The following is a 22,203-nucleotide window of genomic DNA, read 5'->3' on the forward strand; positions in this document are numbered from 1 at the left end:
GATGCTGTGGGCCAGGTGAGGATCTCAAAAGTCATTATAACCTCAATCGGAAGCTTTTGGAGGGTTGAAACTAGAAAAGTGGCATGATCCAGTTGAAATTTTAAAAGTATCCCTCTGAACGCTTATAGAGAATGCATTCAAGGAGGCAAGAGAGGAAGAAGGGAGGCCAGAGGTGGGGGCTCCTGCAGACTTCCGGAGAAGAGGTGGAGGCAGGGCCAGGATGGGGGCGGGGGAGGTAAATGGTTAGATGCAGGCTGCCCAGCTTCAGACAGTGCATACTACAGGGTCCCCGAAGGGCCAGGTCCCATTTCTCAGGGGACACTGCGATTCCTGAGGGCAGCCTTCAGAACCCCTCCATTGCAGTTTTTAGGACGTTATTGGTTTTGAATTATAAAACATTTCAACATGCAAAAAAAACCATAACAGACACATGTGCTCGTTAAGATTAAACGGTGTTAACATTGCACCATCTTGATACCAGAGCCCTCTCCTTCTAACAAGGAAAATAAATGCAACACTAGATACAGCCCAACACCCCTGCTTCCTGACCTTTATTCCTCAGAAGAAATCGAGCTAAAACAGGCGTTTATCTGTCCCAGACATACACTGCTGTTTTCTAGTCCTGCATTCAAAACCTGTCATTCTGTTGTTAAATATATTTTAAAAGTTTAAATAAACTATGTGATACTGCACATGCTCCTTTGTCGTTTATTTTTTCACACCGTATTATGTTCTGGAGACTTATCCATACGGGTACATGTTGATCAAATTCATTCATCTTAACTGTAATAGACGATTTCATTGTACGTATAAAGCAGCTTATTTTCCTGTTTGCCTGCTGAGAGGGAGTTAGGCTGCTCCTCATTTTTCTATTATGGACTGAGGTGCAATGAAGATCCTCAGGCATGCATTCTTTTGCCTGGGAGTATAGAATAGGACGCATACAGAACACTGCAGGTGCCTTCACCAGGCTCCTTTGACCTGCAGGTATGCATACCTCCTGCAGGTATGCTCATTCCTCAGCTGCTCTTGGCTGCTAAGGGCTCATGGCTGCTCCCGTCTTGGGAATCTGCTCTCCAGGGAAGTTAAACCACCTGCACCAGGGGGCAGCACCTAGGCAGTGACTGATGAACAGGGGGGTACCAAAGACTGGCCCCTTGCCGCCAGACGGACCGACTCTGTGGCGTTATTAATGCCCCAGACTCCCTGAGGCATCAGAGTGAAGCTAATCTCCCATGGAGAACACATAATTGCTCAGCTTTTCCTCCCACCCTATCTGCCTTCCCCTGGCTCTTCACCTGGGAGCTGTCCCTCAATAAATCACCTGCACAAGAATCCCAGGCCCTGCGTGGGAACCTAACCTAAGACAGACACTAACTAAGGTGGAGCTGCTGGGTCTTAGATTTGCTCATCTTAAAATGTACTGTCTCCCAGCTGCTCTCCAGAGTAGTTGTACCAATTTGCATTCCCACCAGCCGTTTGTAGACGTTGCCATCCCCGCCCCCACTTTCATCACTACTAGTGTTAGAGGCTAATTTTGCCCATCAGATTGGTGTGATGTGCGATCTCATTATTGTCTTAACTTGCATTTCCACGTTTACTAGTGATGTTGAGAATCTTTTCATATCTTTATTGGCCGTTCATATTTCTTCCTCTGTTACTTGTCTGTTCATATCTTTTGCCCATTTTCCTATTGCTTTGCAATCTTTTGGTAAATTGATTCTCCGGAGTCGTAATTTTATTTTGAAAACGAATTCTCTCTAGGTTGGCAATAAGGTTGCAAATACATGTATCTTTTCCCCATTGTAACTAATGAATTATTTTGTTTTGTTATGTAGAAGTCTTTATTTTAATGAAGGTTTATTATAATTTTTCTTATCATGTGTGTTTATTTTCTTAAAAAAGAAAGGACTTTATTTATTTATGTTTAGAGAGAAGAGAAGGGAGGGAGGAAGAGAGGGAGAGAAACATCGATTAGTTGCCTCTCAAACACCCCCTACTGGGGACCTGGCCTGCAACCCAGGCATGTGCCCTGGCTGGGAATCAAACCCATGACCTTTCGGTTCTCAGGCTGATGCTCAATCCACTGAGCCACACCAGCCAGGGCTATTCGTTTTCTGATAAAGTTAGTTTCCTGTTTTTTTTCTTTTAAATGTTTTACAGTTTGCTTTTTACATTTAGGACCTTAATCACTGGGAACTTGTTTTGTAAGCCATGTGAGTAGGGATCTGATTTTATCTTTTTCCAGGGGGCATATTTAATGGTCCTAACATCACCCATTACACCTTGTCGTGTTTCAAACTCCCGTATACATTTGGATCTGTTCCTAGGCACATTCTCCATTCTTTTTATCCGTCTCTCTATTCCTGGGCTGAAATCAAACCGGTTTAATTATTAGAGCTTTATGGTAATTATCAACATCTGGCAGGGTGAGGTTCCCATCCACTCCCTTCCCCTTCTTCTTCAACTGATCTTAGCTATTCTAGGTTCTATTATTCCACATACATTGTGGGGTGATCTTGTCCAGTTGCAGAGAAAACTCTCTTGCAAGTTTTACGTGAAGTGAAATCTGTAGATGAGGGAGGGGCTAGCCGACTTCCTAACAGGGAGACTTCCACTCTGCGAACAGGATTTGTTTTTCCTCCAGTGGTGTTCTTCCTCTGCTCTGCATTCTACCCTCTCCTGGGGGGCTGCCTAGGAAATGAACCTCCAAATCCTTCTCATCCCCAGTGGCCCACCTGAACGCCTCCTCCAGGAAGTCCTTGGAGACAGCCCCGGCCTTGCAGGTTTCGGCTGTCCTCTACCCCTTCTCTGTGCCCCATTTCCTGGCCACTTAGCACATGGGTCTGATCAGGGGAGCCACTTCTGCACGTTCTGTGTGCCCACCTGGTCTCAGCCTCTGAAGAGAAGGGGCTCCATCACCTTTGTTTGTATCCCCAGTGGCAGCCAGCACATAGTAGGTGCGCAAGAGGCTGACTGGTCCTTAGGGAAGAGAAGTGTGTAGTAACAGCTTCTTCCTCCGTGGGGAGGGCCCTGGAATAGAGTTTAGAGTTTCAGGGGGAAACACGCCTGCCTTGAAGTCAGACAGACCTGGCTTTATGTGGCGGTGTGCTTCCCGGGACGACGGTGTGCCCACCTGTAAGGCGGAGACAATGTTACCCACCCCACAGGGCTGTCGCGATTATTGCCGAGATTGCAGGAACACACGGAAGGTGTTTTCTCCCTGTCCCACTTTCCCAATTTAAGAGAGGTGCAGAAGTAAAGACTGTTCTGTCAGCTGGAAAGGCTGCTGGAGTCAGTCACTGGTTCATCGAGAAGACCCTGGGGGCATCGTCCCCAGATGTCTGAGTCACTGATGCAAATGGACACAGTTGGACTCTGCCCCCTTCTCCTGCCCAGGCTCTGATGCCACCACCCCAGCTCCTCGCGTGCTGTCCCTTCTCTCTCGGAGCAGAAGCGAGTCCTTGACTGTGGAATACCCTCACATCCCACCTTCCTGCCCTGCCCCATAGCACCCATGTCTCTCAGTGGACCCCTGGGTCCCGAGGAAGTTGTTCCTGAGAAATGCTTGTTCCTCCTCGGCGGGGCACCTTTCTTCCCCAGGAGAGCCCAGGGCAGGGGCCGTGCTCCAGGTCAAGCACTGTCTGTACATCTTTGAAGAGAGACTGTGGGGCTGATGGGTGCTTGCTGGTGGGACATGGGCTCGAGCTGGACAAACCTGGGCTCTGACTCAGAACTTGGTGTTGGGCAAGTTGACCTCCATAGCCTCTCCACACATAAACTGGGTGCACGAATCTCACCTCCTGGGCGAGATGGAAAGACCAGAAAGGAAGAAATGCACGGGATGTGTAAGGGAGGTGGGTGCACAGCAGAAGGCTGCCCCTTCTTTACCAGACGTCAAGGTTGTATGGAAAAAAATGGGGGACACAGGCAAAGATGAGGCAGAATTTATTCTCATTGTGGGCAAGTTCAAGACTCATGATGGAGACCACAGAGAAACATCCCTGGGGCCCTGGGGGGCGCCTCTCGGTGAGGGCGGGGGCACACTTTTGCGAGTGCCTGCCCCACTGTGTCCCCACGGAACGTGAGGATCCAGAGCCCAGGAGCTGGGTGAGGGTGGGGTGCGGGTGGGAGGAAGACGGGGTCCCCCCAGACCGTGTCCTGACCCTGTTTCTGACTTCCATAGGAAGGAAGAGCAGCTCAGCTATATAGTAACATATAGAGGTGTAGACAGCTGGCCGCGCACCTGGGCGGGGCTGACTCCCCGAATTATTGCAGGAGGGAGAGGGGCTCAGTGCTGGTGTCTCCGCGGAACAGCTCTGCCGGCTGCAGGGAGGGCTGGGCAGGGGCTGGGGCTGGGGGCTGGGCCTGCCCTCCCTGGAGGTCAGCAGGGGTCCTGGGCCTGCCCACTGGGGTTCCTCGGGCCCTGCCAGCTTCCCCTGGGATGGAGCTTTCTCACCCCGGGGTGCTTTTTATGTGCTTTGAAGACCATTTTTGCATTGTCAGGAATGAGGAAAAAAATATTCTGACATGGTAGAAAAAAGATATTTACATACCCTGGTGGGCCGTAAGGGAGAGGGTCGGTCTCTGACGGGGGTGGGGGCGGGGGCGGGTTCAAAGCGCCCTCCCACCCACAGCTGTCCCTGTGGGATGGTGCAGGGGAAAAAGCCCTGGGAGCAGGTGCAGCTCAGAAACTTGGCTGCTCTGTGACCTTGGACAAGACCTGCGCACTCCCCGGGGGTGCCCCAATGGTGCAGGAGCGGTGCTTGGGGCTCCAAAGCTAGGATCCTATGGTCCCTGATTCCAGGCGTGGGGCTGGGGGGCAGTGAGGGGGGCAGAGGGACTCCCAAGAGAGGAGCCCTGGGCTGAGGCAGGCATCAGAGACTAGAGGAAATGCGGTGGCTCCGGGCCCCTAGCCAGGCAGCCGAGTCCAGTTGCGGGCATCTCCTGTACCCTGTGGTACATACTGAGGCGGCCAGGGGCGCTGGCCGGGAACCCTGTTTTCCCGTTGAAGCAGTGGTAGAAGCCAGGTGGAGGCTGCAGGCGGCCCCCCACCAGCTGGAGGGAGGGCTGGGACCTGAGATAGAGCCGGGAGCTGGCTCGCCCGGGTCGGGGGCAGGAGACGAGGGCGGGCCTGGTGCTGGTGCGGGTTCAGAGGTGGCCTTTGGCTCCAGCCTCCAGGCAGGGGGAGGTGGGTCTGAGCCTCACTGCAGTCCTGGTGGGCGCCGGGGCCTGGACCCACATTTGTGGGCAGTATCACACGGAGGGCCCTGCTCACAGGCTTGTGACGCCATCCTCACCCATGACACGCCACCTACAGTCACGTGTACACGTGTCCCAGTCTTAGTGGATGAGCACGCGTGCCCTAACTGGCACACATCCACGCTGGGACCCGGCGGGTAGATGCACACACAAGCAGGTGACTGATGTCTCCGTTGGGCTCAGTGGCGTTGAGGCCCCTACATCTGGGAAATAGAAGGCCCCCTGCTCTGGGGACAGGAAACCCAGCCATGCTGGGCACCGAAGGTCCCTCTGCAGGTGGCCCAACCCTGACAACTCCAGGTCCTGGCGGGCAGTCCTCGGCCTCATGGGCACCTGACAGGAAGGCAGCCAAGGAGCAGGGGCTGCCCAGACCACTGGCCATCCCTGCAAATCCTCCGATAGCTGGCAGGACCCAGGGCTGGTGTGGGTTGGTCAGAGGTGCCGGTGGGGCCCCTGGGTGCTGGTGAGCTGCGCCCTCATGGTCTGGATGCTGCCCAGGATCTTCTTCTGATGGCCCATGAGGGTGATGCCCAGGGCACGCACGTCCCTGTGAAAAGAGGGTGGTGCTGGCCTGACTGGCCTGGGGGTCCAAGAGCCATGGGGACGGGGACATACTCAATCCCTGGAGCCACCGCTGCCCCCTCCCCTGCCCAGCCCCCATGGGACCACCACTTACTGGGCGTTCATCTGAAGCACCATGCCCAGAGACGAGTAACCACCTGCAGCAAAGTGGTCCCGGTAGCGGCCCATGCGGATGGAGTCCAGCCAGTCCCCCACAGTGAGGCCGCCACTGCCACCCCCGCTCCCACGGAGGTCAAAGCAGCTCTGGGCAAAGCTGGGGGCTGGACACCTGAAGCACAGGGGCCTTGGTAAGTGGCCTGCCAGGACCTCTGCCTTCTTCGAGGACCCTGGCATTAGCTGCCCTCGGCCTCCATCCAGGCTCAGCAGTGAGCAAAGGGTTTGAGGGGCCAGACCCCAGGCTTGGAAGGAGAGGGCCAAGGAAGGTCCAGGGACAACAGGGGTCAGGGGTCAGGCTGAGTCTGGTCCAGGGGTCAGGGCAAGGCTGTCCTAGGGTTGGGACTGAGTCAGGGCAATGCCAGGAGGGCAGCCGGGCTGGCTGGGGCAGAGCTGGGGTGGGGGCTGGGCACCTGCTAACAGTGGCTGTGGCCCTGAGACTCTCAGGGTTGCAGGTCAGCGCATCAAGGATGCTGACAATCTGGGAAAAGCGAGGCCGCTGAGCCCGGTCCTTGTGCCAACAGTCGAGCATGAGCTGGTGCAGGGCGCGGGGACAGCCCATGGGTGCCGGCAGGCGGTACCCCTCCTCCACAGAGCTGATGACCTGGGGGAGGGAGCAAGGTGCTGGGCTCCAGGCTGGCCCACCCTCCAAGGCCCCACACCGCCTCTGCCCGGCCAGGCCCCCACACTCACGTCGCGGTTGGTCATGTTCCAGTAGGGCCTCTCCCCATAGGCTAGCACCTCCCACATGACCACGCCGAAACTCCACACGTCACTGGCCGAGGAGAAGGTCCGGAAGGCAATGGCCTCAGGGGCTGTCCAGCGGATGGGGATCTTCCCGCCCTGCGAGGGACACAGGACTATTGAGCTCGCGTCCTCAGCCTGAGCCAGGGAGCTGAACACAGTGTCACGTTTCCCAGGCTGAGGTCCCTTCCCGCCAGGGTCCTGTTAAGCAGTCCAGTGGGGGAGGCGAGGCCAGGGCCCTGGGGAGGGGGCTGATCAGGGAGCCCAGCACAGACAGCTGCTGTGAAAACTGAGTGATGGGAAGTGTGCAAGTGCCTGGCACGCTGAAGATTCTCAGCAAATACCAGTCAAGGGGTCAGTGCCTGAAGAAGGCATGAAGCTGAGACCACGGCTGGGTATCCCTCTCTCTCCTCTCCTCTCCCTCCTCCTCCTCCTCCTGCTCTCTCTCTTTTTTTTTGGGGGGGGGAGCATCACAGATCCTTTCTGTGGAATCTTATTCAGAGGCCACATGGGTGAGAGACAAAGCGAAGGCTCTGAGGCAGGGCTGGGGGGCCAAGCCCCGCCACTCAGCCTCTGCCTCCAGGGCAGCCCCAGAGGCACCTGCCAGGACACCCAAATCTCCACGAGGTGCGTTTTGAAAATGCTCGGATGCAGCCAAACTTTAGAGACAGATGTGGAGTGGATGTGTTTCAGGGAGATGCTAACTTTCCCCAAATCTCCCAGCGAGTGGTCGTGGGGACCAGCCCTGGGATCCAGAGCCCCCCAGCAATAGCGGGAAGGGAGATAAGGTTGCTTACCTTTCCCAGAAGGAGAAATGGGGGTGCAGAGAAGAGGAAGGACTTGCCTCAGGCAGAAGGCAACCCCAAAATTGGCCTCTTCGCTGAACGACAGGTGGGGGGAAGGCCACCCTCTGTGCCACCTTGCCCCTCCCTGGGGGCCTATCGGACAGGAGAGTGGGCCACGTACCGTGGTGGTGTAGGCGGCATTGGGGTCGTCCTCCAGCACCCGCGAGAGCCCGAAGTCAGACACCTTGCAGACCAAGTTGCCGTCAACCAGGACGTTGCGGGCGGCCAGGTCACGGTGGACGTAGCCCAGGTCTGAGAGGTAGCGCATGCCGGCGCCCACGCCCCTGAGCATGCCCACCAGCTGCGTGATGGTGAACTGCCCGTCGTGAGTCTGCGGGGGACACAGCTAGGGCTGCAGGGAGGCTCTTTGCAGTTTGCAAAGCGCTTCGCTGCTCGGGAAGCCTGTGATGGACTCGGTTGCTCCCACAGTCTCGTTCCCATTCTTGGAAATCCCGAGAGGGAGGTGGGGCAGAGAGGACGGTGCATCCGTTTCACAGAAGAAATGAAGGCCCAGAGAGGTTGAGACCTGGACCTCAGAGTACCCAGCAGAATACACGGCAGGGAGAGCTGGGAATCTAGGGGTTTCCAGGATACCCAGCGTGCCTCCCGCCTGGGGGCGGCCCTCTGCGCCCGTGGCTGTGCGGCAGCACCCCGTGCAACACGGGGACATGATGGGGCTGAAGGCTGTCTGGTGACCATGAAGACTCTGTACCTGGCTCCCCTTCCAAGGGCTGCAGGGCGCAGGGTCCAGGCTCCTGGGGGTGTTCGCAGGCCTCACATCACCTCCCCACACCCAGGCTGCACTTCCCTCTCCCAGCCCGTGTGGACGGTGAAGGGGGCACGCACCCTCAGGAAGGTGTCCAGAGAGCCGTTCTCCATGTACTCGGTCACGATCATTGCTAGGCGGCCTGGGGAGGTGGATGGGGAGGCGGTGGCTCTTGGTGGGGGAATCAGGGCTGCTGATCAGATACCCCGGGAGCATGTCCCCCACCAGGGGCTGGGCCAGCACAGAGGCCCTGGGGAGTTTGTGGCTCCTGCTGGCATGGCTGTGGGTGCCCTTCCCAAACAATTCACCTGGGGACAGAGCTGGGGGACAGAGCCGGGGGACAGGCAGAGCAGGGTGGAATGGGATCGACCCAGAGCCCTGTCCTGGCACTAGGTGCCCTGCAGGGTGAGGCTGCCTTCCCTGGAACCTACCACGTGTGACGACCCCTTCAAGGCGGATGATATTGGGGTGGTCAAACTGCCCCATGATGGACGCCTCACTGAGAAAGTCCCGCCGCTGTCTCTCTGTGTAGCCAGCTTTGAGGGCCTTGATGGCCACAGGCACGTCCCGCTGACCCGGCACCCGCAGCCGCCCGTAGCAGACTTCCCCCGACTCTCCTGCGGACCCGAGTAGAGCAGGCATGGGGTGGGCAGTGGGACCCTCCTCCCTCAGCCCAGAACCCCCGCACTCCCCCAGCAACACACACCGGAGTGGCCCCTTGGGCTTGGCCATACCAGGCCCCTCGGTCCCCCTCTCCCTCTGCCCTGGGTGCCCCTCCGTGTGGTCCCCACCCTCACGACCCCCAGGCTCACCGGAGCCGATGATTTTCTCAATGTGGATCCTGGAGGCTTCAATCTCTCGGGTGAAACCACGACCCGCCAGGCCTGGCTCCTCGTAGGTGTGGGGTTCTGCATAGAACTGGGGCTCCAGGACCTTCCCCGGGGGGCGGTGCAGGGGCAGGAAGACAGGCGGAGGTGCTGAGGGCCAGGGCAGAAGGGCCTTCAGTGGGGTCGGGGAGGACTTTCCCTCCCAGCATCCCATGGGCCTGGGCAGATCTGGGGGCGGGCCTGGGCGGGTGGGTCATCTCTGGGAATCGCAGGATGTGGTGGCAAACACTGCGTGTACAATAAGTGCTTGCCAAGTGAAAGTAGGGTCTCTGAGGAGTAGCTCTTGAGTCTCCAGAGGCCTTTGGTGTCTCCAGTGAGTTTGGAGCATGTCTGTCACTTTATAGGGTCACTTCTAGAGTCCTGAGATCATTCTAAATTGTCCTGGGGTAGGGATGTAGCAAAAGGATTTCATGGCAAGTGTCAACGCACCCATATTTTTTGGACCATAAGACACACCTAGGTTTTAGAAGAGGAAAATAGAAAAAAAATGTTTTTGAAGCAAAAAATGTGGTAAAATATTTAGTAACATAAATAACATTTCACCAGCGTAAATGTAAACAGAACTCAACAGCAGCGTTAACGACCGTTATTCCTCCCAAATTGGGGGTGTGTGTGTCTTACGGTCCGGAAACTAAGGTGGGTTGATTGAACACGGTTTTCTAGACCACAATGTTAAGAAGGATTCTGAGGCTGCTGCATTCAGGCTCAGCGGGAATCAGTACCATGAATCAAATATGTAGAGAGGCCCAAAAGTGGGATGTGGAGGTAGGCACCCCCATATTTGGCTCGTTTTCTGGGGTCTCTGCAGAGTCCTGAAAAAACTCCCTCCAGCAGGGGTTCTTGTCCAAGAGCATGGGAAGCTCCCTAAAATCGGATGCAAAACTGTGGGCGCATGTGTGCGTTCATGCACTTCCCTGGGAAGAGGGTCCCTGGCACCTTCACTGGGGTCTGTGGACCCACGAAGGGGGAAGAGGGCTGCACCTCTGGGGTCTCGGGTCTCTGTGACGTCCTGGGCTCTGGTCTTTTCTGAGGGCACCTTTTCCTTCCCATTCCCAGACCAGCACTGGCCCCCCCCCCCAGCCCTGTGACCTCCTCTCTGCCCTCTGACCCAGGGCCCCTGCACTCACCCTGCCCGTTCTGATAGTGCATCTTCTCCTCGTCCGAGTCCTGGAAGGCCTTGCTGTAGCCACAGTGCCTGCGAGGATGGAGGACGGGCACACTGTGCCCGAGGCCACACCTCCCTGGGCCCAGCCCTGGCCCCATTCAGGGGAAAGCCAAGACTCGTCCCCCCTCCTCCCCTTCCCCTTTCAGGGCAGCACCTGACGCCCCAGCCCCTGTCCCTGCTCGGGGGGAGCCCCCACCCTCAGGCTCTCAGCCAGATGGCGACATCCTTGACATTTATAAACCCATCATAATTTGCAAAGTTGAGTCCACTTGGCCCTCCCGGCAAATTCTGTAGGTGTTAGCCAGATTTTATATGAAACTGTCCCTGGTGGAGGGGTTGAGAGATGGGGCTCTAAGGCCAGCTCTGCTGTGTGATCTTGGCGAGCTTGGTTGGGGCCTGAATGCCATCCCGTGGCATGAACTGTGGTGCTATGTCCTATGATGGGGAGGCCCGTGGAGGTGCAGGTTTTGGGGGCTGTTTGCCCAAAACACACTCAAGTGGAGTGGCCCACCTGACCTCAGGGGAGAGGTCTGCGCTGGTGATGTAAGTTTGGGGATGTCAGCATGAGAGTGGAGTTCAAAGCCATGGGCCCTAATAACGTCACTCACAAAAGATGGACCTGGGTCGATGGGAAAGAGAGAAGGGCCTGGGACGAGCCCCCGATCCTTCAGCCTTTAGAAATTGTATGGAGAAAAGGGGCTGGAGGAGATGGAGGAGACAGAGACACGGACAAAAAACGGAAGGTGGGCCAGGGCATGGGAGGCAGGGGAAAAGGGTCCCTTCCCAGGAGGAAAGGACAGGTGTATCTAAGTGAGCCCAGCCCCAGGCACAGGCAGAAGACCCGGCACCCTAGGGCCAGGCTTGGGGGCCCAGGGCCCAGGGCCACCCACCGCTTCCTGCAGATGAGCAGGAGCAGAAGCACAACCAGGCCGGTGATGAGTGTCAGGCAGATCCAAATGATGGTCCTGGTGTCGTAGCGGGGACCTGCAAGGGAACGGCGGGAGTGCGGGAGGGGGCTGCCTCTCAGCCTTGACCTTGGCCTGGGGCTCGGCGGCCCTCCCTGGGCCTGGTGGGCAGCCGCCCCCTCAGCCATAAGTCAGCCCAGGGTCAGGACACAGGCCACTGCTTCCTCTGACCCCACCTTGCCTCTACTAAGCTTCTTCTCTACAACCCCACTGCCTCGGGCTTCCTGGCTTCCCCAACCCGGTGGCACCACTTCCTGGGGCTGTGTGACCTGGAAGGAGTCACTAGACTTCTCTGAGCCTCAGCTTCGTCACCTGTAACGTGAGTCAAAAAATGCCCGTGGAGGGCTGCCATTCCAGGCAGACATTCCAGTCTCAGCCAACCACCCCGCACCCCTTCCTGGGAGATACTATCTTCCATTTTCAGAAGAGAAAACTTTGAGGCTATTCCTCAAAGCCGCACAGTAAATGGGACGCAGCGGGCAGGACTCCCATCTACAGCCTCAATGTGGTAACGGACCTCGGGGCACTTCAGATGCATGAATACCAAGGGAGTGCGGGTGAGCAGGGTCATTACTCAGCCCTGAGCCTCTCCATCACGGCACCGCCCCCTGGAGGGAGCCCGAGTGTAGGAAAAGACCCCACTGGCTGGAGATGGGGCTCGAGGGCTCAAGCTTGAACGTGCCTTAGAACCACCCTGGGGGCTTGATAGAACCTGCTGACTTTAGTATCAGCATCTCTGACGGCTCCCAGTGCTGCTGATGGTGCTGGCCCCAGACCACCCTGTGAGAACCACTGCTCTGAAGCAGGAGGACACTGGGGAAGGGGCGCAGAATTTGTCCCCACACCGGCCAAGTTCAAATCCTGTGCTGCTGGATGACCCTGGGCAGTTCACTTCCTTGCTCTGACCCTCATTTTGCTTGTCTGTAAAGTGCAGTGTGGATAACACCCACTCACTGGAGGGCCTCTGGGACAAGGGCAAGGTTATCCTGCTAGCAGGGGGCATCACCATGCCTGCAGGTCATACTGATGTCCGGCAAAAGCCCGTGTTCGTGGGCTGTTGCAAGCTCAGCTGCCTTGGGCAAGTCACTTTCCTTCTTTGAGCCTCAGTTATTTTTAGCTATAAAAATGCCAACCCAGCACAGGCACCTGCTCAGCAAGTTCCCTTCCTCTGACTGCAGGGCCTGGCGCTCGGCCTGGCCCAGCTCCCCTGCCCTCCCCGCTCCCTGCACTCACGGGGTTTCCCGGTCTCCACCTCCATGGCCTGGCTGAAGCGGCCGCAGCCTGCCGAGGTGCGGGCTCTGACCTGGAACACGTAGCGGGTGCCCGGCTTGAGGCCCGAGACGGTGGCCTTGGTGGTGACAGCTTTGAGGGTGGAGTAGCTCTGCATCTCCTTGTCCTGTCCACAGGAGGGGCAGTCAGCCAAGGGAAGCCCTACCTGGTTCCCTTCCCCCTTCCTCCCTGCCACAGGGCTGGCACCTTCTCATAGTACTTGATCTCGTACTCCAGGATGATGCCGTTGGGCTGTTCAGGCTCCTGCCACAGCAGCGAGACGCTGGTCTGGCCTGCCCACTCCTGGCGGATCACCACCACCTGGGACGGGGCTAGGGAGGGAGGCAGCCTTGCTCAGATGGATGGGTGACGATCATCAGGGCTGGCCTCTGTCCCACCCCTTCCCAGATCCTGCATGTTCAGCTTGCTGGCTGTCCTGCCTCTGCCCCAGGAGAGCCAGCCCCCTCCAGCCCTCCTGGCAAGTCATAGGCTGCCACCCTGGTCAGTCACCCAGGCTCTGCACGGCCTGCCGCTGGTCTGGGATGCTGGGCTTGGCTCGACCCAGACAGGGCCAGAGGGCCCCAGCTTCCACCACCTGCTCCTCTCTGGCCAGCCCCCTCCACTGGGAGTGCAGGACCCCGCCACCCCAGCAAGCAGCTGCTCCTGTCCACCCCGGGGCCCCATCACCAATGTCTCTACCTCCAAGTCTCCCACCCCCAGCCCTCCATGGGGCAGCTCTCAGGAGCTCAAGGAAGGATGGAAGAAGGAAAGGAGAAAGAAGGGAGGCATGAACAGAAGAGGGCCGTGCCCTCGCTGCTGCTGGGTTTGAAGGGGTGACCAGGGGTGCTCTGGATAAATTAGGGAAAGGACAGGAGCTGAGTCCCGCCCATTTGAGCTCAAGTGCTCTCGAGTCACACTTAGATGCCCATTCACCTCTCACTCATGGACCAATCTGCCCACTTTTTCCCTCCCTCCCTTGTCCAGTGCAGTTACCCCAAGGGGGGGGGTTCTGCTACAAAGCATCAGAGACAGACCAGCCACAGCCAAACAGGGAAGTGCCTGCAGGGGTGCAGCCCCCTTCCCTCTGCCGCCCCCACAGGCCTCCTCTTCTTCTTCTCCTCAGCCCTGCACCTCCTGTGTCTCCCACCTGCCTCCTCGTATCTGGGCATCTTGTTCCCTGGCAGGTCTGGGAGGCCCCTGAAGGCAGGGACCATACACAGTAGGTGCCCAATAAATGTGGATGACTTTGACATGGAAAACTAAGAAGCAACTCCAGAGTTAAGTTGGAGGGGGTGGTACGTAGGTGACCCCACAGCCCGGGGCGTGGGTAGGGTGCACAGCACGGCCCCCGCTTGCTGGCTGGGGCACCACGGAGGCAGCTTCCCCATCCAGAGAGCACCCCCTGTCAGGAAGGCCCCGGTGAGACCACTGGATGCAAGGGATGCACACAGAGCCAGGGATCCTAACACCTCTGAAAGAGGAAGACCTTTCTTAGGCAAGAGGTGTGAGTAGGGCAGACACACAGGGGATCAGGCTCCAAAGAGGGAGGGCACTGGGGGGGCACCAGAGAGGGCTTCAGGAAAAGCGGGGTTTCGAGAACAGGTGAGGGCAGGGGGAGGAGCAAGTGGTCTCTGAGGACAAACCTGGACCATTTGGTGAAGTGCCGTGAGACACATGAAGAGGGAACCGTGAGGGGAAGGACCGCCCACAGGGGCCAGGAGGGATCGAGGTGGGGGGGCCACCTTAGCGGGGCTGGCCAGGGTAGGCCTTCCGGAGATGGGGACACCAGGTAAGCTGAGGATGGAAGGAGCCAGCTATGGGGACGTCCCAGGAAGGTGTGTGTCACTGCGATGGAGAAGCAAGGGCAAGGCCCAGGGAGGGGAAGGGCTTGGTGTGTTCAAGGAGGGGAAGTGGAGGCCAGTGTGGCTGAAAGGGAGCCAGCCAGGCCAGAGTGGGTGGGGCCAGGCTGGAGAGGCAGGCGGAGCCAGCCATGGCCCCCCCCACAATGGGAGGGTCTGAACTGAACGTGAGCTCAGGCTAAAATTGTTAAAGGGCTCACATACGACCTGGGCTCACTTTTTGTTCTATTTGAAATTAAACTTATTGGGGTAACATTGGTCAATAACGTATAAATTTAGTCATCCAACCAAATGGGAGAAGATATTTGCAGATCGATACCTCCGATAAGGGGTGAATATCCAATATACATAAAGAACTCATGCAACTCAAGAACAGAAAAGCACACTGTCTGATTAAAAAGTGGGCAGAGCACCTAAGTAGACAGTTCTTCAAAGAAGACGTAAGGCCAAGAGACACAGGAGGGACGCTCTGCATCACTCGCTACGAGGGAAACGCACATTAAAACCGAGGTAAGATGCCACCTCGCAGCTGTTGGAATGGGTACTGTCAATAAGACAAGAAATACGTGTTGAAGAGGATGTGGAGTGAGAACCAATCACGAGACAAGGTGAGAGGGGGCTTCTGTGGTTGTCCAGGCAACACGTGATGGGCACATGGACATTGCTACGGATGTAACTGTCTCCCCTCACCCCAACAAATTAACATACAGAAGCCCTAACCCCCAGTGAGATCGCTGGAGCTGGGACCTTAAGGAGATAATTAGGTTTAGATGAGGGGATGGCGGTGGGGGAGGGGGACCCTTTTGTTGGGATTAGTGCCTTTAGAAGAAGAGACACCAGACAGCTTACTCCCTTGCTCTCTCTCTGCCACGTAGGGACACAGCAAGGAGGCTGCCATCCACATCCAGGAAGAGCGTTCTCACCAGGAACCAAGCCAGCACCTGGATCTCGGACTTCCAGCCTCTAGAACTGTCAGCCGTCAGTTCCTGGGGTTGAAGCCGGCAGCCTGTGGTGTTCAGTTCTGGCAGCCTGAGCTGACTAGGACAGAGCTGGTGGGGACACTGAGTGTGGAGACCCAGTGGGCCTGGCTGGTGGGTGGACGTGGCAGGACGGAAAGGGAGTCGAGGGTCTGGGGCTTGAGTAACCCCATGAATGGTGGCGCCATTTCCTGAGATGGGGGCCTGTGGGAGGTGAAGGTTTGGGGGCTTGTCTAACACACATCTGAGTGGAGGTGGGAGTGGGCAGCTGGGCCCCAGGGGAGAGGCCCGTGCGGTGACAGAAACTTGGGGACAAAAGTGGACTCAGAGCCACGGGCCCTGATAAGCGTGTTCAGAGAAGATGGCGGTGCCGGGCATGCTGGTGTGCCAGGGGAGAAATGGTGGCAACGAGGGGAAGCTCGGGAGCCCTGGCCTCTGATGGCCACGACCACCTGCCTCTGTGCTTTCTGGGTCACAGGGCGACCTATGTTGCTAAGGGCGCCTGTGGCTGGCTCCGGGTCCTGGTGAGCAGGGCAGGGCGAGCACTAGCTCAAGGCCACAGCGAGGCCGTGGCAGCACCTGGGAGGGTGAGGGGCCCGGGAAGCTGGGGGACGGAGCGTCTCCGCCTACCTGCCTGGTTCGTGGTGATGTTGACGACCGCGGCCCGGTGGGGCTCAGGGCTCAGGTCTGACACGCCATTGACGGCCTCGATCCAGAAGGAGTAGTTCATGTGCGCCAGCAAGTTGGCCACCAGCAGGCTGGCCTGCACCAGGCTTGTCTGCTGGGGCACGAAGCGGGTGCCGCTCCCACACTTCTCACAGCGGCCCAACGCCCAGGGGCAGCGGCGGCACACAGCATTGTAGGTGATGTCGCTGCGGCCACCGGGGTCCAGGGGAGGGGCCCACTCCAGGGTCACAGATGTCCCATTCACACTGGAGATCAGATTCACTGGTGCCGAGGGCGGCCCTGGGGAGCACAGAATGACAAGTGGGGTGGAGGGTATTTACTCAGGGTGGCCCAGTTTCCCCCACTGAACCACAGAAGGTCTCTGGCTCCCCCATGATATTTGGGGCCCCCTAAGGATAAGGCCACCCCTACTCTACCCTTCGGCAGCTCCCCAAGGGTGGAGGCAGTGTCTCTGACACTGGACCAGGACCATGGCAGTGTAGTCTGGGCACAGAAACCTAAGACCCCTTCCTCGGCTGGGCCACGGGGACCCTGGGCATTGTGCTCCCCAAGTTCTCATCAGAGTCGGAGGGAGACAGCATGGCCCTGGGGGTGCCCCGCAGCCACCCAGGGTGTGAAATGCCCGGTCATTTGTGCCCCCCACTCCTTTACCCCCTGTGCTGAAGTTAATGTCAACACCACTGTGCACTTGCCTAGAGCAGAGTGGAGGCCCCGGAAGCCCAGCAGGTGACCTCAGTCCTTCCCTCCCCGGAGGTGAGAGCCCCTGTCTGGGACCCACAAGGACCTTGGAGAGAGGGGTGGGGTGAGGGCCAGGCGATGGGGATTTGGGCCAGGCGGGCCTGGGGCAGGGGCTATGCAGACCCCTGGGTCTCAGAATTCCAACTCTCAGAATCCCAGCAAGGCAATCTTCAATCTTAAGAAAACAGAACCATAGAATCTGTGAATCTTAGAGAGTCTTAGAACCTGAGAGTAAAGAGTAACTAAAAGCCTGATCTTAAGATTTCTGGAACCTGCACTGTGAAACTGGGGAGAAAGCAGAGTCCAGTTAGCAGACATCCTTTCCGCCCGGCAGCCCCCTCCCCCCCCCCCTGCCGGGAGATGCACGGCCTGGGCAGAACAGTGGGGAGAGTATGTGTGGATGCACACCTGCGTGGTGCGGATGCACTCGGGCCCTCACTCACCACGTGCACGGGGCCTGGGGCTGGGTGGTGTGGGAGGTGGGGGACGGAGAGATGGGGATCAGCTTGGGGTAAATTCTGGAGCAAAGTCGGCTGGAACCTTACGAAGTCCCCCTTGCCCCACCACAAGAGGCCAGGGCTGGCTGAGCTGGCTGTGGTCCCTCCCCAGCTGGGACAGAAGGGTGAGAGGCCCCTTCTCACTAAGGGACAGGAGGCAATGGAGGAGCCGTGTCGGCAGAAAGTCAAGACAGTCTCGCAGCCCCGTAGGCAGTACGCCTTCGTGGTCCCCTCAGGTACCCAGGCACGCACGCCCACAACCTCGCCTGCACCAGGTGCACACTCCCTTGCAGGGCCGGAGTGCACACGCTGAGCTCACAAGGTGTGTTTGTGCAAGCTCTGCTGGGGTGTAGGGGTCCCCTACAGGCACCCAGATGTGCACACCCATAGTGTGCACACGCCCCCTAAGAAGCCCTTACGTACATGGGTTCCGGGGTCCAGGGGAGGTACTCACGGGTGCAGGCTGCTGACGGCGGGTCTAGGGCTGCGCGGTAGTAGCTGAGGTCACAGCGACAGGCCTGGGTGGCCGGGGCCGCCGAGTGGCTGTGGGGAGGGCAGCGGGCACAGAGCTGGTCCCCGGGGGCTGACTTGTAGAAGCCCAGCTCACAGGCTGTGGAAGAGAAGGGGCTGTGGGTAAGCCAGCAGGTCTCGGGGACAGGTCCCGCTCTGGCCCAGGGCTCCCCGGGGGTCCCCCTGAGGGACGGAGGTACTTCTGCAGCACCCAGTCCTGCCTACACTGGTGAGGGACAGACTCACACACAGAAAGCACCTGCGACTTGCACACCAAGCTGAAGGCAAAGCTGAGGCTGGGCCCCTGACACCTCAGTGCCGGCCCCAAAGTTGGCACAGGGAAAAGCCCCTGCTGCAGGCCCTCCCACCAGGGCCCCGTCTCCAGCCTGATCCTGTCCTTCCCAGGGCACTGGCCTTGAGTGAGAGACCAGCCACAGGGGCTGAGAGGCTAGGAATCAAAGGGACACCCACACCCCAGGGATGTCCCTTGGGTGGGATGGGAAAGTGGGACGGGGAGTGAGGGTGGGTGAAAACTGGAAAAGAGACACTGGGCGGTAAGAGGCAGAAGAGCAGGTCAGGGGTGGGGGAGTTGGGGGGAGGCGGGGCATCCATGTTTTACGAGCTCCTCATGCAAAGCTGACCATCTAGGAACTGCAGGCCCCTGGCCCCTCTGTCACTGTGGCCAGGTCAGACTTGTCTCCCGTGTGGCCCTCCCTGCAGCCTCTGCCTCGTCCCTCGTCTGGACGACCTCAGCAGCCTCCAGCCCTGCCTGCCGATGCGGTCACCACTCCTTCCGCCAGGAGGCATGGACACCTGCCTTGCACCGAGCACTGATCTGGGAGCTGGAGACACGGCCGTGAGCAAGATCCCCACAGCCCCTGCCTTCAGTGGCACTTGGGGTGGCAGGGGAGGGGGGCACACAGTGGGCAGGCTGCCACACTTCCAGGAGGGAAATAAAGAGGATGGTGGGAGGAGCAACCTCCCCCAAGAAGGAAACAGGAGATGATATTTGAGTTGTGGCCTAAAGGACAAGGAGGAGTTGGCTGTGCAGGGACTGGGGATGCTCCAGGCTGAGGGACTCCCTGCAATGACACCTGACACTGGCACTGCCGGTTCAAACCCTCACGGGCTCCCGTGGACCACCAGGCAGCCTCCTGCAGGGCTGCCTGCCACTCCCATCCTCAGGCAGAGCTGCAGGACCGGTCAGGCCTCAACCCAGCAGGTTGCTCCCTTCCTCCGGGCCTTTGCACGGGCCGTGCCTTCTTCCCCGGGTGCCTTCTTGCCTTTGTCAGCCTGCCAAACTCTTTCAAGATACATTTTAACCATCTTCGACGAAGCTTTTTTGGGCCTCTGCATATGTGCACACACACACACACACACACACACACACACACACGTGACTGCCCCCCGCCCCCCGCTTCCGCAGTCCCTGTTCAGTCTCAGCACCTAGAACCCTGGGGCCGTGTACCTGACGCTCCTCCCAGACCAGAGGGGCTGTGGGCAGGTCCCTGTGAACGAGATCCCAGTATCGCTGTGCTCGTCACAACGTTCCCTGCATCTGGCCGAGACGCTGCCAGTGGGGGTGGGAATCTCAGAGTGAGCTAATCCCACCATTACCTGGTCCAGGCGGAGCGCCAGCCCAGGGGTTCAGGGGGCCCGAAGGCCACCCAGCTGGGCAGCCCCCAGCTCACCCATGGATCTGGCTCCTCTGCTGCAGGGACCACCAGGGAGCTCGAGGGGGTCTCTCTCCACTAAGCCCATTCTGAAAACCTCAGGGCTTTGAGAGGAGCTCCATTTGGAAAGACATTGTATCACTTAAAAAAAAATCCTATCTCTGTTATAATAGCTAAAATCAGGTTAATTTGTAAAACTCTACTAACTTGAGAGGAAACCTGACATCAGGAGAAACGATAATATCCTTAAATTGCTTCAGAGACTCAGAGGCTGTGGAGCCGGAAGGGGCTGCTGGGTTAGGGAGCTGAGGAAAACGTGCCTGGGTTTGCAGACGCCTCCCCTCCCGCCCTGGGAGGCCCAGAGAGGGCGCAGGCCTGACTTGGGGCTGGGAGCTCCTGGGACGGTGGGGGCTTCTAAGCGACGCTCTTCGATCTCACCTCCTCCTCCCAGAAGCCCCCCAGCAGGCCCAGTCCAGGGCCCTGCCTCAGAGCTTCCTCCTGAGTCCAGGACGTGGACTTTGCACTTGGTCAGCAAATTATGTGTTGAATCTGCTGTTGAACTGGACGCCGCAGTGACCCTCACTGGAATGATCTATCGGGTCCACGTGGCTTGCACCCCTGGGACTGCTCGCTGCTTCTGCCCCTCAGTTATCCCTTCACCCACATTTACTGAGCTGAGTGGGAGCCGGTGGCCTGCACTCACGGAGCTTTCAGAGAAGTGAGGGGCAGACAGGGACGCACGCGGTGACGCCTTGGTGTGATGCGTGGCACGGAGGAAGCACAGGACAGCCTGCGTCCACCGGGTCCCTGACCCCTCGGAGTCCATCTGGGCCTCTCCAGCTAAGACCAGACTGGTGGGTGCAGGCTGCCTGGGTTCCTCTTCTTGTCTGACCTCTTCCCCCAGGCTAAGTGACATTGGGCTTGGTCTGAGCCTCAGTTTCCCCATCTGTAAAACGTGGGCTCCTAGGGCCGCTGTCAGGACAACACGGATGCACACATGTGAATTCATGCCAGGATGGTGCCGAGCGCCTGTTATTACAATTCTGTGTGGTCGGCATTGATATAGCTGCTTGGCAGAGAGAGCAGAGAGGGTCGGTGAGCTTGAGCGCTTTGCCCCAGGTGCCCCCCCACCTCGGCCCTGAATACAAACCCGTGTCCCGGAGCCTCAGGAGTCCTCCCTGCCTTGGAGACGGCCCCGCCCCGCCGTTCTGCCACTCACCAGTGGGCGGTTCCCACACGCTCCACTGACACCCATAGGGCTCGAACGTGTCAAGGCCAGATTAATCCACGCAATGAAATAAAATAATCTTTAATAAGAATACTAATCACCAGGCCTCAGGGAGTCCAGAGACCTGATGGCAGAGCTGGGAATTAATGGCCGAGACAGATGGAGCAGCTCTGGGCTGGGGCCCGGGCCTGCCCGGCGACCCCAGGGCGCTTCCGGAGTCTGCGTGCACCCACGTGGGCCGTGGGCCAGGAGGGGCTCCTGCGCCTGTCCGGGGCACCTTGCCCAGGCTGCCTGTCAGGCCGGCTGCTGCCTGAGGCCCCGGCCACCTCTCTCTCCTCCCCTGCCAAGAGCTTGATATTTGACAAATATGGTGTCCGCCGGTGGACGACCAAAGGAAATTAATTCTAAATCAGATTTCAAACACAGTCAGGAGGCAAAAGAGCCTGATATTCGTGCCCCCCATTCTGAAATGAGACTCCGATATTTATAGAAAGATGATTAGGGCCACGGAGGGTGATTTATATTCTGTGTCCAGGTGCCAGGAAGGACGGCAGCTGGGACTTCAGACTCGGGGCTGCTGCTCCACTGGGTGACGTTCCTCCTGGGTGGGGGTGAGAGGGGAGTGTGGCCAGGTGTGGGGGAGGTCACTGGGTCAGGAACCCTGTGAGGCCTGGGGGGCTTTCTGGTAGGGGAGCTGATTCCATCAGCCACGCCTAGCTGTGTGCCCTTGGGCCAGCCCCTTCACCTCTCTGGGCCTCCACTTCCTCCCTGGAAAACCAGATCAGCCACACATTCTTCCCCGGGGGGCTCTGCGGCCTCAGGGCAGTCTCAGTGAGGCCTCGAAGAGCCCTGTGAACAGACAGGTCCCTTCTCCTGGGCTATATGGATTTCCCTGTGAAATCAGGCACTGCCCAGCCATCTCCGAAGGGCACTTTGAGGGTGAAAATGGGGAAACGGGAGTCTGGGGGCTGGGAGGGTGCCTGTCACTGTGGGCCTGGCCCCCACTGCAGGCCTTGGAGTGGGGGACGTTCAGGGCTGGGCCAGGCAGAACCCCCCCTCCCCCAGGAAGTCCCAGCCCTTCTGCTGGTCACTGTTTCCTCTGAGAGAACCACCCAACGGAGAAGGCCAAGACCCCCACGACCTTGGGGGGTCCCACTCTGGTTGGGCACAGGGCCCCCAGCTCTGAGAGGACCCCCTCAAGCACCCCAGAAAAGGCGCCCCTATCTGTTCCCAGCTCCTAGTTGGCCCCCATCTCCCCTCTCTCAGGCTACCCACCAAGGAGGGGGTGGGCCTCGGTGTGGGGCCTGTGCCGCTTCCCCCAAGGAGGTCACAACAATCACGGAAGCCCGCGGGCGGGACTGGGGAAAGTCTCTCCTCATGCGGCCTAGAACTGGCG

General features: G+C 58.5%; 1 protein-coding gene across 1 annotated transcript in view; it reads right to left on the minus strand.

The window, feature by feature from the left end:
* Positions 1–4,571: 4,571 nt before the first annotated feature.
* Positions 4,572–22,203, minus strand: part of EPHA8 (EPH receptor A8) — a 32,153-nt gene continuing 14,521 nt past the window's right edge. The window contains exons 4-17 of the mRNA XM_037135874.2: positions 17,851–18,006; positions 16,105–16,440; positions 12,846–12,970; positions 12,603–12,765; positions 11,295–11,388; positions 10,367–10,434; positions 9,165–9,329; positions 8,784–8,969; positions 8,433–8,494; positions 7,708–7,917; positions 6,691–6,840; positions 6,411–6,601; positions 5,939–6,112; positions 4,572–5,809 (exon numbers count right to left, since the gene is read on the minus strand). Coding sequence (XP_036991769.2) covers positions 5,695–5,809; positions 5,939–6,112; positions 6,411–6,601; positions 6,691–6,840; positions 7,708–7,917; positions 8,433–8,494; positions 8,784–8,969; positions 9,165–9,329; positions 10,367–10,434; positions 11,295–11,388; positions 12,603–12,765; positions 12,846–12,970; positions 16,105–16,440; positions 17,851–18,006 — 2,195 coding nt within the window. The 3' untranslated portion in view covers positions 4,572–5,694. The remainder of the gene's footprint in view (positions 5,810–5,938; positions 6,113–6,410; positions 6,602–6,690; positions 6,841–7,707; positions 7,918–8,432; positions 8,495–8,783; positions 8,970–9,164; positions 9,330–10,366; positions 10,435–11,294; positions 11,389–12,602; positions 12,766–12,845; positions 12,971–16,104; positions 16,441–17,850; positions 18,007–22,203) is intronic.

This window comes from Artibeus jamaicensis, unplaced genomic scaffold, assembly GCF_021234435.1.
Source record: "Artibeus jamaicensis isolate MK-2021 breed Jamaican fruit bat unplaced genomic scaffold, CSHL_Jam_final scaffold_847, whole genome shotgun sequence".
In the NCBI taxonomy this organism is placed as follows: domain Eukaryota; kingdom Metazoa; phylum Chordata; class Mammalia; order Chiroptera; family Phyllostomidae; genus Artibeus; species Artibeus jamaicensis.